This window comes from Notolepis coatsorum, assembly GCF_963971535.1.
Source record: "Notolepis coatsorum genome assembly, chromosome: 8".
Classification (NCBI taxonomy): Eukaryota; Metazoa; Chordata; class Actinopteri; order Aulopiformes; family Paralepididae; genus Notolepis; species Notolepis coatsorum.
In genome coordinates this window covers 77186072-77199496 of record NC_140172.1, presented here as the reverse complement: position 1 = coordinate 77199496, position 13425 = coordinate 77186072, and the positions used below count along the sequence as shown (strand labels likewise).

Here is a 13425-nt window from a genome sequence, read left to right as displayed (position 1 = left end):
CATGATTTACACAGTGAAAATCCCCATTTGAAATAATGTATATTAGTTATATATTTATTAGTAAAATAACGCCATTAGCCTTTTCATGACATGTCACGCACCACCTAGAGGTAGCTCGCGCACCACAGTTTGGGAACCACTGCTTTAAGGTATCCTTTACTATGTTTCCTGTGAGGTTAATCCTTTTCATATGTTCCATTTAGATAATTCCTTTACACATGCTTTTATTTTTGATGTGAGTTTTCTTTTACTAATATTGTGTTCACCAGTCTTGGCCTTATACCAGCTGGCATTCATTAGTAATCACGGGCACTATTTAGACCTGCCCGTTTCTCACATTCATTGTCGCGCCATTTTATTTGATTTTCATTGCATTGTTTTGTCATTGTTTTGTTACCAAAGTTGCGTTCGGTCACGTACTCACCTTGTCACCAGTATTTCCCAGTGAGTCCGTTCCTTCTTAGTCCTTATTTTTCCAGCACTGCTGAGTTTTGTTTTCGGGTTGTACAGTTCGCTTTTGTCAGTAACCGTTTTTGATTTTTAATCATTGTTGCTTGCAACTGTATAGTAAAAGCCCGTTCATCTTCATCCCATCGTCTCTGCCTTTTACTCTCTCTGCTCGTGTTCCTGCATTTGGGGTCTCCTCTCCTATTCCCACACCGAACCCTCACAATGAGAAACTAGATTAGTAGATTATATCCAGTGTTAATTTTGGCAGCTATTTTCATTTTAGTTTTAGTCTTAGTCATGTGTCAAGTGCTCCTTTTTCGTTTTCATCATATTTAATCATCTTCATTTATTTTTCGTTTAGTCAGTTTTAGTCAACTAAATGTCTGAGCATTTTAGTCTTAGTCAGTTTTTGTCTCAATTTTGTCTTTTTTGTTTTAGTCTAGATTTAGTCGACGAAAACGGATGACATTTTTGTCTATTTTTAGTTAATGGAAAAAAACTTGTCAGAAGTCAGAAATAGTCAACATGGAACATTTTCTGATTTAAATTGCGGATACATTTTTTAACCTAGGGGAATCTGAGTCGGCGGCACAAGTGATACACAGGAAGTATATATGTTGGTGTAGACATGGTCCAATGTATTGTTGCTCCTAAATTATATGTTGGTGTAGACATGGTCCAATGTATTGTTGCTCCTACAGTATATGTTGGTGTAGACATGGTCCAATGTATTGTTGCTCCTACAGTATATGTTGGTGTAGACATGGTCCAATGTATGCATCAAAGAGAGCATTACGGATGTGGTGACGTTGTTTCTGACCAGAGAGACGACGCTGAACTCTGTCTGTCTTCTGTTTGCTGTGTCTTTCCTTTCTCTCTGCCATGTCTGTCCTCTCTCTGCTGTGTCTGTCCTCTCTGTCATGTCTGTCTGTTGTGTTCTGTAATGCAGGTTGAAGATGTACTTCCCAAGAGTCTCCACTATGGGGCGTAGTTGATACAATGCCCTGTTATGCCTACAGCTGAAGTGTGCAGAAGAAGTGTACACGCAGAAGGAGAATAGAACAGAATGTACCCTGCTGTAACCTACCATGCTAACCTGCTTGACTAAAAGGCTAAAAGAGTAACCTGCTTCTTGAGTCTTATTACTACACCTACCTACATACAAAATACTACGTACGTACTACATAACACTGTCCTCTCTCCCTCTGCTGTGTCTGGCAGTGGTTTATTCTATAACAGGATACTGTAAACTAAGTAAACAGAACACACAGTAGTACTAGTAGTAGTACACACTGATTGGAATCTGCTTGCATAAAAACATTATATAAAATCACATTCTGAGGTCAGTGTTAAAGTGCCACATGGAAGAGGTCTGGTTAGTGGTTAGAGTTAGAGGTGGTCTAGGTCTGGTTAGGGTAACTTAGGGGTAGTTAAGCATTCATTATAATTTATTATTATTATTTAGATCAGGGAGGGGCAACTGGCGGCCCGCGGGCCGCATGCGGCCCTCACCGACGTTCCATGCGGCCCCAGGCCAATATATAAAAAAAAAAAAAAAAAAAAATTATTTTTTTAATTTTTTTAATTTTTTTGTATTGTATTCGACTAAGAAGAGTTGGCAGTCGACTATGGCTCCTTTCGATCGATTAGTCGACTATTTGACTAATAGGGGTCAGCCCTAGTGTGGACATATGAAACGCTGTTGAAAGTGCCGTGCAGCAATATGGGGGTTTTGATAAACTGTCGGTTGTTGTTACCGATGGAGCACCGGCAATGAAAGGAAAACACACAGAATTCGCCGGGCTTCTAAGGCAGAGTGGCGTTGAGTGTCCAATGCTGCACTGCATTATACATCAGGTAAGTTCGCTAACATAATTTCCATCTATTGTGGGTCACTATAATGACCAATGCGAGTCGAGTGTAGTCAAATTATATGCGAGAGTCGTTAAATAGTTTTTCTTTTTTTTTAATATAGGAGGCTCTCTGTGCCAAGAAGCTTGACTACTACAGCCATGTTATGGATTTGGTTACCAAGGTTACCAATCTAATTTGTGGAGGCAACAGGTCACTAAACCATAGAAAGTTTGTCTCCTTTTTGGAAGAGATGGACACTGATTATGGCGACTTGCAGCTACACACAGAAATCCGATGGCTGAGCCGTCGGAAAGTACAGGAGCGACATTGAAACACTGCAAATGCAATTCAATGATCGGTTTGAAGATTTCAACGGCATGCAGTCACGGATAGCGCTGTTTGCCGGCCCCCTCACCGCTACGGTGTCAGAGCAGCCCCCACCGTTGCAGCTTGAACTGTGCGAGCTACAGTCAGATCCTTTTTTTCAAGCAAAGAGAAATGAGAGGGGAATTTCGTTTTGGAAACTGCTACCTGAGCCCCGCTTCCCACTCCTCAGGGACTTTGCCCTCTCTATCGCCAGTATGTTTGGGAGCACATACATATGTGAGAGCAATTTCTCAAACATGAAGCACATCAAGTCAAAGTAGAGAAACAGGCTGTCGGATGAAACATTATTTCATCTGATGCAGATTGCATGCACAAACATTGAAGTTGACATTCCTGCTATTGTGCGCCAAATGGAGAGACCACAAGTGTCTCATTAAAGACAGGGGGGAGGAGGAGATGATGAAGAGGTGTAGAGGGGGGGAAGGAGATGATGAAGAGGTGTAGAGAGGGGGGAAGAGATGATGAAGAGATGTAGAGAGGGGGGGAGATGATGGAGAGGTGTAGAGAGGGGACCATTATTATTATTATTATTATTATTATTATTATTATTGACCCACTGTGGGGCGAGGGTGAATGTCATGCCAGTTTGATAAAGGGTCAATGGGAGGCATGTAGTATTGCACTTTACTTTACTTGCACTTTACTTGTTTACTTTTGTAGTGTTCAGATAACACTAATAACACAAACACAAAGCAGCATTCCTGCTGCATTTCACTACAACAGTAAATCAAAAGTGCAATAATAAATGATTTTGTTAAATGTATACACTTTTATCCTGCTACTAAACAAAACATTCCTGAGTGCTTCATATCCATAACATGCATTTCAGTGTTATAATGTTTTGTTTAGTAGCAGGATAAAAGTTTATACATTTAACAAAATCATTTATTATTGCACTTTTGATTTACTGTTGTAGTGAAATGCAGCAGGAATGCTGCTTTGTGTTTGTTGAGCAGTGGGCTTTAAGTTCATACATTTATTTTATTAGAAGCCTTAATTATAATTGATAATTTTTGTATATATTTGGGGTTACACAGCAATACTTTTAAATTCAGCTGTTTATAAATTCATAAAGTTGAAATTGCATTACTAAATGCATTTGAAATGGAATAAAAACAAAGTTACAACAAATTATAATTGTTTATATACCTTGTGACTATTAGGGCTATTTGAGTGATGGGGTACTACTGGCGGGACTGCCGATAAACAATGCGGCCCCCCAGATTGATTGTGGACATTTTGTGGCCCTCACCATATACAAAGTTGCCCACCCCTGATTTAGATAGATGGATGTAAAGGGCTAGACCAACTCTTAACCCCTATCCGGACCTAGACCACCTCTAAGTCACAACCCTAATTTAGGGGTTAAAATTGAGAGTTGGTCTAGGTCTGGTTAGGGGTTAGAGTTAGAGGTGGTCTAGGACTGCTTATACTGATCCGATACCAGTGCATACATAAAACAAAAAAAATTATATTATATAAATTATAAAACTTTTTTTTTTCTTTTCTTTTTTACAGCTACTGGTTTTTTAAGTAATAACTAGAAAGTAATGGTATTTATTCAACAACAGGTGATTGTATAGATTAGTATTAGTATCATTAATTGACAGCTAAGCTCAATGAGTTCACCCACGGAATGGTTGTTGGTACATTGGTTCCCCACGGACGTTACACGTTGTTGCACACTTCCTATCCAGGCTGCTCCGTTTAGGTTAGCTACTGTAGTAGCAGAGGCTCTGTTGTGATTTTTAATGCAAAATAAATATTCAACATTCTCTTTTGAGACTCCGCCTCAGACTCTTATCATTTGGCACTAAAAGCTAAACATTGTCACCGGTATGGCTGTCTGCATTATGTCATTAATTGTGTGCGAGAGGTCGATCAGTGACCACGTTAGCATGAGCTAGCTTAGCCACTAGCTAACGCGAGCTAGATGGAAATACAAACAATGTAACGTTACTGGTGAAAAAGTGATTTACCTTGGAATACTCCTTTGCCAACTTGCTGTACTTTGCTTGCAGGTCTGCAGCTGGATTATGAATAGTCCCAACTTTAGCCAAGGTAACGTTAAGCTAAAACTAGCTTTTCAAATGGCATGGGACGATGGCATTAAGAAAAGTTATAATTATTTTGTCTCGTCTTGTTTTAGTCAACAATATCAACATACATGAAGAGAAATTTCGTCCTGATTTTTTTTGTGGTCAACGATATTTAATAAACTATTTAGTCTCGTTAGCGTGACATGGTCTTCAATAACGTGACGTCACGTCTCGTTGTCGTCATGAAAAAAACCTTCATTGACGAACATCTTTCATCATCAATTTAGTCAACAAAATTAACACTGATTATATCTCTGTCTGCGGCCTGTCCTGTTAGCCAAAGCCTGTCTGTTAGCCTGTAGCTAGCTCTATATACTGCATTTCCCCTCCCCCTCCCAACCCTTGTTCAGAGAGCTCAGCTATCGGTGCGGTTCGTCTCGCTGTCAAAACTCGTCTGCCTCCCCAAGGCGTAAGACTCACAGCTTAAAGTCTTAAAGTCTCTCTCTCTTGCACGATGATTCTCTACCATTGTCCCCCTGGCAATGGCCGTCAAACGGCTGACCCATATACAAGTATAATTACTAGCTCGTCGGCTATCTCTTCCTGAATGTTGATGTTATTTTCCCAACTCTGAATGACCTTGGCTCTCTGGCTTCTTATCTCTCCCACAGGTCCTGCTACAGAGACAATGTCTGTCTCTAAAGTTTAACACACACAGGGTCCATTAAACTAATATCTATATAGATATTTAGTTTACATACAGGTTGTTACTTATAACCATATGAAAACCAGTGATTTCCTTCACCTTTGACCTGTTTAGCTTGGGTGTCCTTGCCAGGAGTACAAGACTCCCGCCAACATAGCTCTAGGGGTCATGGAAACACAAACCACCCCACCAATTTCTGGTGTATTTGAGTTCCTTGTTTCTTGTTCTGTGTTGGTCCATTGTCTATTTTCTTCAAAAATCACATAAGAAAAGTCTGCAATAAGGTTAAGTTCAGCCTATCAAACTTCAGGTACATAAGAAACGTCCTTTCAACCGAGGCAGCAAAGCTATACTTTCATTCAATGGTTCTTTCCCACATCATACTGCTTGATAACCTGGTCCAATTCACATTCCACCATTCTGAAACCACTTCAATCACTATACAAACAAGCAATACAAATTCTAGACAAGAAACCATTCAGGTACCATCACATTCTAAAAATATATAATCTACTCAGTTGGGAAAACCTGACTCTTTATCAAAACGTCTGTCTAGTTTTTAAAATAAAGTGTGGATTGGCTCCTCCTTTGTCTGGTTTCATCAACCTCAAGTCTGCCTCAACCAGGAATACTAGAGGTGCGGCAAGGGGGGACTGTACAATCCCTTTAAAAAAAAAAAAAAAGTGTATTTGGCCACACCGTCTTTTCATATAGAGCAGTGGTTCCCAAACTGTGGTGCACGCACCCCTTGTGGTGCGCGAGAGCCTTCTTGGGGGTGCGTGACATGAAAAGGCTAATGGCTGTGCTATGGTGTTATTTTACTAATAAATATAACTAATATACATTATTTCAAATGGGGATTTTCACTGTGTAAATCATGACATTTACTAAACTTTTAAATTAAAAACGTATGTTTGAATAATAATAATAAAAAAAAAATGTATCCAAAATGCACTTTACTTCCTGCCAAAATGCCATAGGCGCGCAACTGGGACCGGTGCGCTATTATTGTGGCAGCGTATTATGCTCATGTGTTTCCCTACCCTTCATGCGTTCTTGGAGGGAAACAAAGTTGTCATGGGTGAACCTGTAAAAAGCCTAATAACAGAACACCTCAACCAACTCGCTGAGCAGCTACGGACATATTTCCCACCTATGGATGCATCTCAGACGTGGATTCAATCAATCTTTTTGTTTTTTGGCCAATCTGTTTCTGAGTCTATGCATGTAATTTTCATTTTGTTCTTTCGTGTGGTGAAGTATTTTATTTTGTTTGTCATACTTTGGTATGTGTTCTTATTGGATTAAACCTGATGCCTTTAGTGCGCCTATGAATAGACTGTGTTGACTTTTTTATGTTGGGCATTGGGGGGTGCGTCAGCTAGGTCTGGAGGTGACGGGGGGTGCATGGCCAAAAAAGTTTGGGAACCGCTGATATAGAGCATCCCACCAATGGAACTCAATACCTCAAACAATTAGAGTGTCCACATCATATCACTCATTCAAGTGCAGGGTTAAGGAATGGCTCATTGATAACCAGAATTGTCAACACTGAGGTGTCTGTGTGTGTATGTGTGTGTGTGTGTGTGTGTGTGTGTGTGTGTGTGTGTGTGTGTGTGTGTGTGTGTGTGTGTGTGTGTGTGTGTGTGTGTGTGTGTGTGTGTGTGTGTGTGTGTGTGTGTGTGTGTGTGTGTGTGTGGATATGGTGCGTTTGTCTATGTCTGGGTCTTTTAATGTCATGATGTGCTCTGTCCTTGTGTCCATGACTGTATTGTGACCTGTATCCCTATCGTATGTTCTATGTGCTTTTGTTGTGTTTTTATTCTAATGTTATTTATCTTGATTTTATTCTGTTTTTATTGCTATCCCTTTTTCACACAGGATTTTAGCCTGTACCTTCTGGCAGGGGGACTGCCAATGGAAATGAGCCTTTTGGCTAAAATTGGGTGCATTTACTTTTTTTTTTTAATTTTTTTTATTATTGCAAAACAAAACTTATTAAAAGTCAGTACTCAACACACAATGTATAATGAAACTTTCAGTAAAGGTGGTTAAAATATATGCAAGTACAGAAACAGGATAAAACAAAAATAGTCAATAATAACATTTTAACCGTATACCGTGTATATCCAGCGAAGTTACAATTATATAAATGTTAGTATATAATATACCCCGAATACCTATTTTCTAAAACCCTACACACATATGCTCCAGCTCAAATCCCCCCCTCCCGGACCCCCTCTTGGATAGTACCTCCATTATCCCTCACTCCTAACCAGACATCACCATTATAGGCTAGCTTTTATTCTCTCCACCACTTCTAACCACATTAACATTTTGGATTCATTGAGCCCTAGAATTCTTGCTGTTGATATTTCTTGATATATCACATCAAGATATGTAAGAAACCACACTTTCCGGCACATTTTTTCCGGTTGAAACCAACGTGATGCAATCAGTTTTTTAGCTACTGTGATACCCGATAAAACCAATCTTTTTAGTTGTGGGTTCACTGCAAACTCAAAAACATCATTCAATAGCAATACCGCGGGGTGTACAGGTATATTCCAAAATACGAGTATTGATAATTGTTGGGACACATCTTCCCAGAATGTCTTAACTGGTGGGCAGTCCCAATACATGTGCATAAATGTTCCTTCGTCCCCATTTGTACATTGTGTTTTTATTCTAATGTTATTTATCTTGATTTTATTCTGTTTTTATTGCTATCCCTTTTTCACACAGGATTTTAGCCTGTACCTTCTGGCAGGGGGACTGCCAATGGAAATGAGCCTTTTGGCTAAAATTGGGTGCATTTACATCTGTAAATTATTTTATTAATGTACGCTGTCCCCCTTGATCAAATAAAGTAAACCTAAACCTAAACCTATGTTCAGTGTCCCCCAGTGTTTTAAGTTTTATTTTTGTCTTTTTACCATTATTTTTGTCTTTTTACCGCTGTGATTTCTGTTTTTTTCGTATATTTTTCTGTGCGCTCGTTTATTTTTTCGTCACCCTTGGACCCGCCACCTGCCTCGTTTTGTCTGCACTTGAATCCTATTCCACCACCCCACCTGTGCCATAAACATGTTAGCGCTCCCTCTTGTGTCAATTGCGCAAGTGTCAATTGATTCCAAAAAAGATTTTAAGAATTTATTTTGTTTGATACATTTGTTGATTTCAAATAAGAGTGCAAATCTATTAAAGAAAATAATGTACTTTTTTGTCCTATTTGTTAATCATTGGATGCTGTTCTTTAAATATTGGTATCGGCATCAGCCATTGAAAACCCTAAATCAGTCTAACACTATTAGTTAACCACAACACCACTACTCAATTGTGTCATATCCACCAGGTCTGTGCTGTCCGCCAGTTAGCAAAGAGCAAACACTCCTGATTTTCACACAGCCATATGGTTCCCAATACCTCTCCAGTGTCCAACTTTTAGAATGTGCTGCATAAACAGAGCCAGTATGGAGTCAAACAGATCTAGTATGCACTCAAAAACAGAGGTACTATGGACAAAACAGAGCTAGTATGGACTCAAACATATCTAGTATGGATACAAACAGAGCTAGTATGGACCAGAACGGAGCTAGTATGGATACAAACAGAGCTAGAATGGACTCAAACAGAGCTAGTATGGACTAGTATGGACTAGTATACCAGATTTCTAACTCACACTGAATCCTGACACCACATCACCCCCAGTCCTAAAAGGTTGATTCTCTGGATTGGGTGTGTAACACATACCTGAGACTCTAACACGTGAGTTCGTGTGAGGGGTTAAGTTTCTTGCTCATGGACACTTTGACATGCTGCCCGGGAGGAGAGGGAATCGAACCGGGAACCTCCGGATTACCTCTGCTCTACCTCCTGAGCCACTGTCTCTTTCTCTCTTTCTCCTTCTCTCTTTCTCTCCCTATCTCTCTCTACATCTGTCCTTTTTTCTCTCTCTCTCCCCTTATCTCTTTCTCTATCTATCTCTATCTCTATCATTCTCTCTTCCCCTCTCTCTCTCCCCTCCTCTCTTTCTTTGTCTCCTCCTCTCTTTCTCTCTCCTCTCTTTCTCTCTCTTACCATCAGCTGTGATTACTTTGCGCTACGACGCAGTGAACCAATTTTCTTAATGCACAGCCTGCTCTCCTGCAAGCACACACACACACACACACACACACACACACACACACACACACACACACACACACACACACACACACACACACACACACACACACACACACACACACACACACACACACACACACACACACACACACACACACACACACACACACACACACACACACACACACACACACACACACACACACACACACACACAAATGCACACTCAGTACTGTTATTGATGAGGTAAGTGGGGAGGGGGCAATGAGGGGGCAACATATTACTGGGAAGTAGAGGTACTGTATGGAGAGAGAGAGAGAGAGAGAGAGAGAGAGAGAGAGAGAGAGAGAGAGAGAGAGAGAGAGAGAGAGAATAGTGGGATAGAAAGAAAGCAAAAGAAAGCGAGAGGAGAGAGTGGTGGTACAGGGAAGGACAAAACGGAGGGACAGAGAGAGAGGGGAACAGAGAGAGAAACAGAGAGAGAGGGAGAGACAGAGAGAGTGATATGGGGAAGAAGGATTGTTAGAGCAAGCTAGAGAGGCTGAAAGAGGGAAAGATATAGAGAGGAGGAGACATACAGATTGAGATTCTGTCCCTGTCTTCCTGAGTGGCTGCTCAGAGGAGAAGTCATGTGACTACACGTCTCCAGAGTCCTACAGGGGGGACAAGGTGGACCGGAGCATTGAGGGGACCGGGAAGTGGATCAGCGGATCAACGCCGCTCCTCTGAACCCAGAACCAGGGGAACCGAGGCCTGGACCACAGCTTCGGTTCAGACGGTTAGGATGTGAACTGTGTTTTAGGATCCAACCATCACACAGACAGACAGACAGACAGACAGAGACCGCACTTCTTTGTCTTCAATCAAAATCGACGTTGGTCTCACCTCTGTGGACCCAGACTGAGAGAGTTCTGGGATTCTGTCCATTCAGACTATCCTTCCTGGAGCTGAACCATATCAGTCACAGCCATCAGGAGCCGCGGGATGCTGATGACAGACAGTTATGGCTGAGTCTCCTGGGAGATGTTGGACCTGCGGATTTACAGCATGTTGGACCTGAACACAGAAGATTTAGCTGTTTCCACCATGTTGGACCTGAACACCGAAGATTTATAGCTGTTTCCACCATGTTGGACCTGAGGATTTAGACCTGAACACCGAAGATTTATAGCTGTTTCCACCATGTTGGTCCTGAACACAGAAGATTCAACAGCTGTTTTCCACCATGTTGGACCTGAACACAGAGGATTTATAGCTGTTTCCACCATATTGGACCTGAACACAGAAGATTCAACAGCTGTTTCCACCATGTTGGACCTGATCACAGAGTATTTATAGCTGTTTCCACCATGTTGGACCTGAACAGAGAGGATTTATAGCTGTTTCCACCATGTTGGACCTGAACACAGAAGATGTATAGCTGTTTCCACCATGTTGGACCTGAACACAGAGGATTTATAGATTTTGTATCATCATGTTGGACCTGAACACAGAAGATTTATAGCTGTTTCCACCATGTTGGACCTGAACACAGAATATTTATAGCTGTTTCCACCATGTTGGACCTGAACACAGAGGATTTATAGCTGTTTCCACCATGTTGGACCTGAACACAGAGGATTTACAGCTGTTTTATCATCATGTTGAAGACAGACGCTTTAGGCAGATGATAGCTGTGTTTTTATAGTAAACTACCAGACTCGACCAATTAAGACACAGTAGTACCCTCTTAGATACAGTTTCTAATAGTCATAATCCTCCAGATATGACTGGTTCCCCAGGTGTCAAGAGTCAAGAATTTTTATTTGTCACGGCATACAAGTATACAATGAAATGCGGGTGGTCTTGCCCGCGACGATGTGCAATACAGTGGTACAACATATAATAGAATCCAGGTGATGTGGCAGGATAAACCATAATGTGTCTATAATGTGAGATATATTGATGTGTTGACGCAGGAGTGAGGAGTGTGGACATTGAGCCAAAGCTTTATATCTAAATTCACAAACCACGGCTGGTATAGTGGAGGTGTTTGGTTGGTGGATGGTATAGTGGAGGTGTTTGTTTGGTGGATGGTATAGTGGAGATGTTTGGTTGGTGGATGGTATAGTGGAGGTGTTTGGTTGGTGGATGGTATAGTGGAGGTCTTTGGTTGGTGGATGGTATAGTGGAGGTGTTTGGTTGGTGGATGGTATAGTGGAGGTGTTTGGTTGGTAATCTTTGGAATACCGTCTACAACCACATGGTTTATGATAAGTGGTGTCTTGATTCTACCCATCCACATTTTTAACCAGTTAGGTAGGTAGTTGGTTAGTTAATTAGTTGGGACAGGGTTTATACAACTACCACGGTTGCCATAGTGACCACTACCACGATTTCCATAGTGATCACTACCACAGTTATTATAGTGACCACTGTTACGGTTGTCATAGTGACCACTACCACGGTTGCCATAGTGACACCCCGAGGGACAGCTTCAGCATGGGACTCACCTGCTTCAAATCATGGAAATACGACAGAAGCAGACCTAAAGGTGACACACACACACACACACACGCACACACACGCACGCACGCATGCACGCACGCACGCACGCACGCACGCACGCACGCACGCACGCACGCACACACACACACACACACACACACACGCTGCTTTTTTGTTTTCATCATATTTAGTCATTTTCATTTATTTTACGTTTAGTCAGTTTTAGTCAACTAAATGTCTGAGCATTTTAGTCTTAGTCCGTTTTTGTCTCAATTTTGTCTTTTTTGTTTTCGTCTAGATTTAGTCGACGAAAACGGATGACATTTTTGTCTATTTTTAGTTAATGGAAAAAAACTTGTCAGAAGTCAGAAATAGTCAACATGGAACATATTCTGATTTAAATTGCGTATTTATTTTTTAACCTAAAGGAATCTGAGTCGGCGGCACAAGTAATACACAGGAAGGGTGCACTGTCGATCTGTGAATGCAGAAATAACTTAATAAGACACTCACATTATGCGCCCAGGCTGTCTGCAATACACAGCCACACACAGCAATCCATTCCACAGCAATACACAGCAACACACAGCAACACACTGCAATCCACAGCAATACACAGAAATCCACAGCAATACACAGCAACACACTGCAATACACAGCAACACGCTGCAATACACAGCAACACACTGCAATACACAGCAACACACTGCAATACACTGTAATACACAGCAACACACAGCAACACACTGCAATACACACCAACACACTGCAATACACAGCAACACACTGCAATACACAGCAACACACTGTAATACACAGCAAAACACTGCAATCCACAGCAATACAAAATAGCTCTTTTCTTTCAAGCCTTACTAAATATGAATTCATGTTCTAAATAATACCTCTTCTGTATAAAAAAAAAAGCAGCTTTAAAAAATATAGCTTCGTATCTTTTCAATGTAATGTAAATTATAACAGTAACCTCACAAAGATACGAATTAATAAAGTAACTAATAGTAGTAACTTAAAGTGTAATATATGTGTTAATGCCACACAACGTTATATGCCTTTGTTAATTATAACGTTGATGCAGTAGCGTATGGCATAGTGTTGGCTGTAACGGACATTGAGAATAACAGCAGCACTACTGCACACATTCAAATTGTGATTCTAATCGATTCTAACATATTCAAATCGATGCAGTTGAATTGTCACCTTAGGATCTATGCATTTCTATGCATTGTCACACCCTAGGCTACTGTTAATCAATCTGTTGGTCATTAATTGTGTCCGTCTGGCTCAGTCACAGGATGTACGTTAGCTAGGTTTTGTACTTATACTTCGTGAGCCAACCCCGGGCCCTGTGAGCCGTCA

At 41.0% G+C, this 13425-nt stretch overlaps 1 protein-coding gene across 1 annotated transcript in view; it reads left to right on the top strand.

The window, feature by feature from the left end:
- Positions 1–12045: 12045 nt before the first annotated feature.
- Positions 12046–13425, top strand: part of LOC311233492 (rho GTPase-activating protein 22-like) — a gene marked incomplete at both ends in the record, with an annotated part of 169581 nt that continues 168201 nt past the window's right edge. Inside the window, one exon of the mRNA XM_084320459.1 lies at positions 12046–12097. Coding sequence (XP_084176585.1) covers positions 12046–12097 — 52 coding nt within the window. The remainder of the gene's footprint in view (positions 12098–13425) is intronic.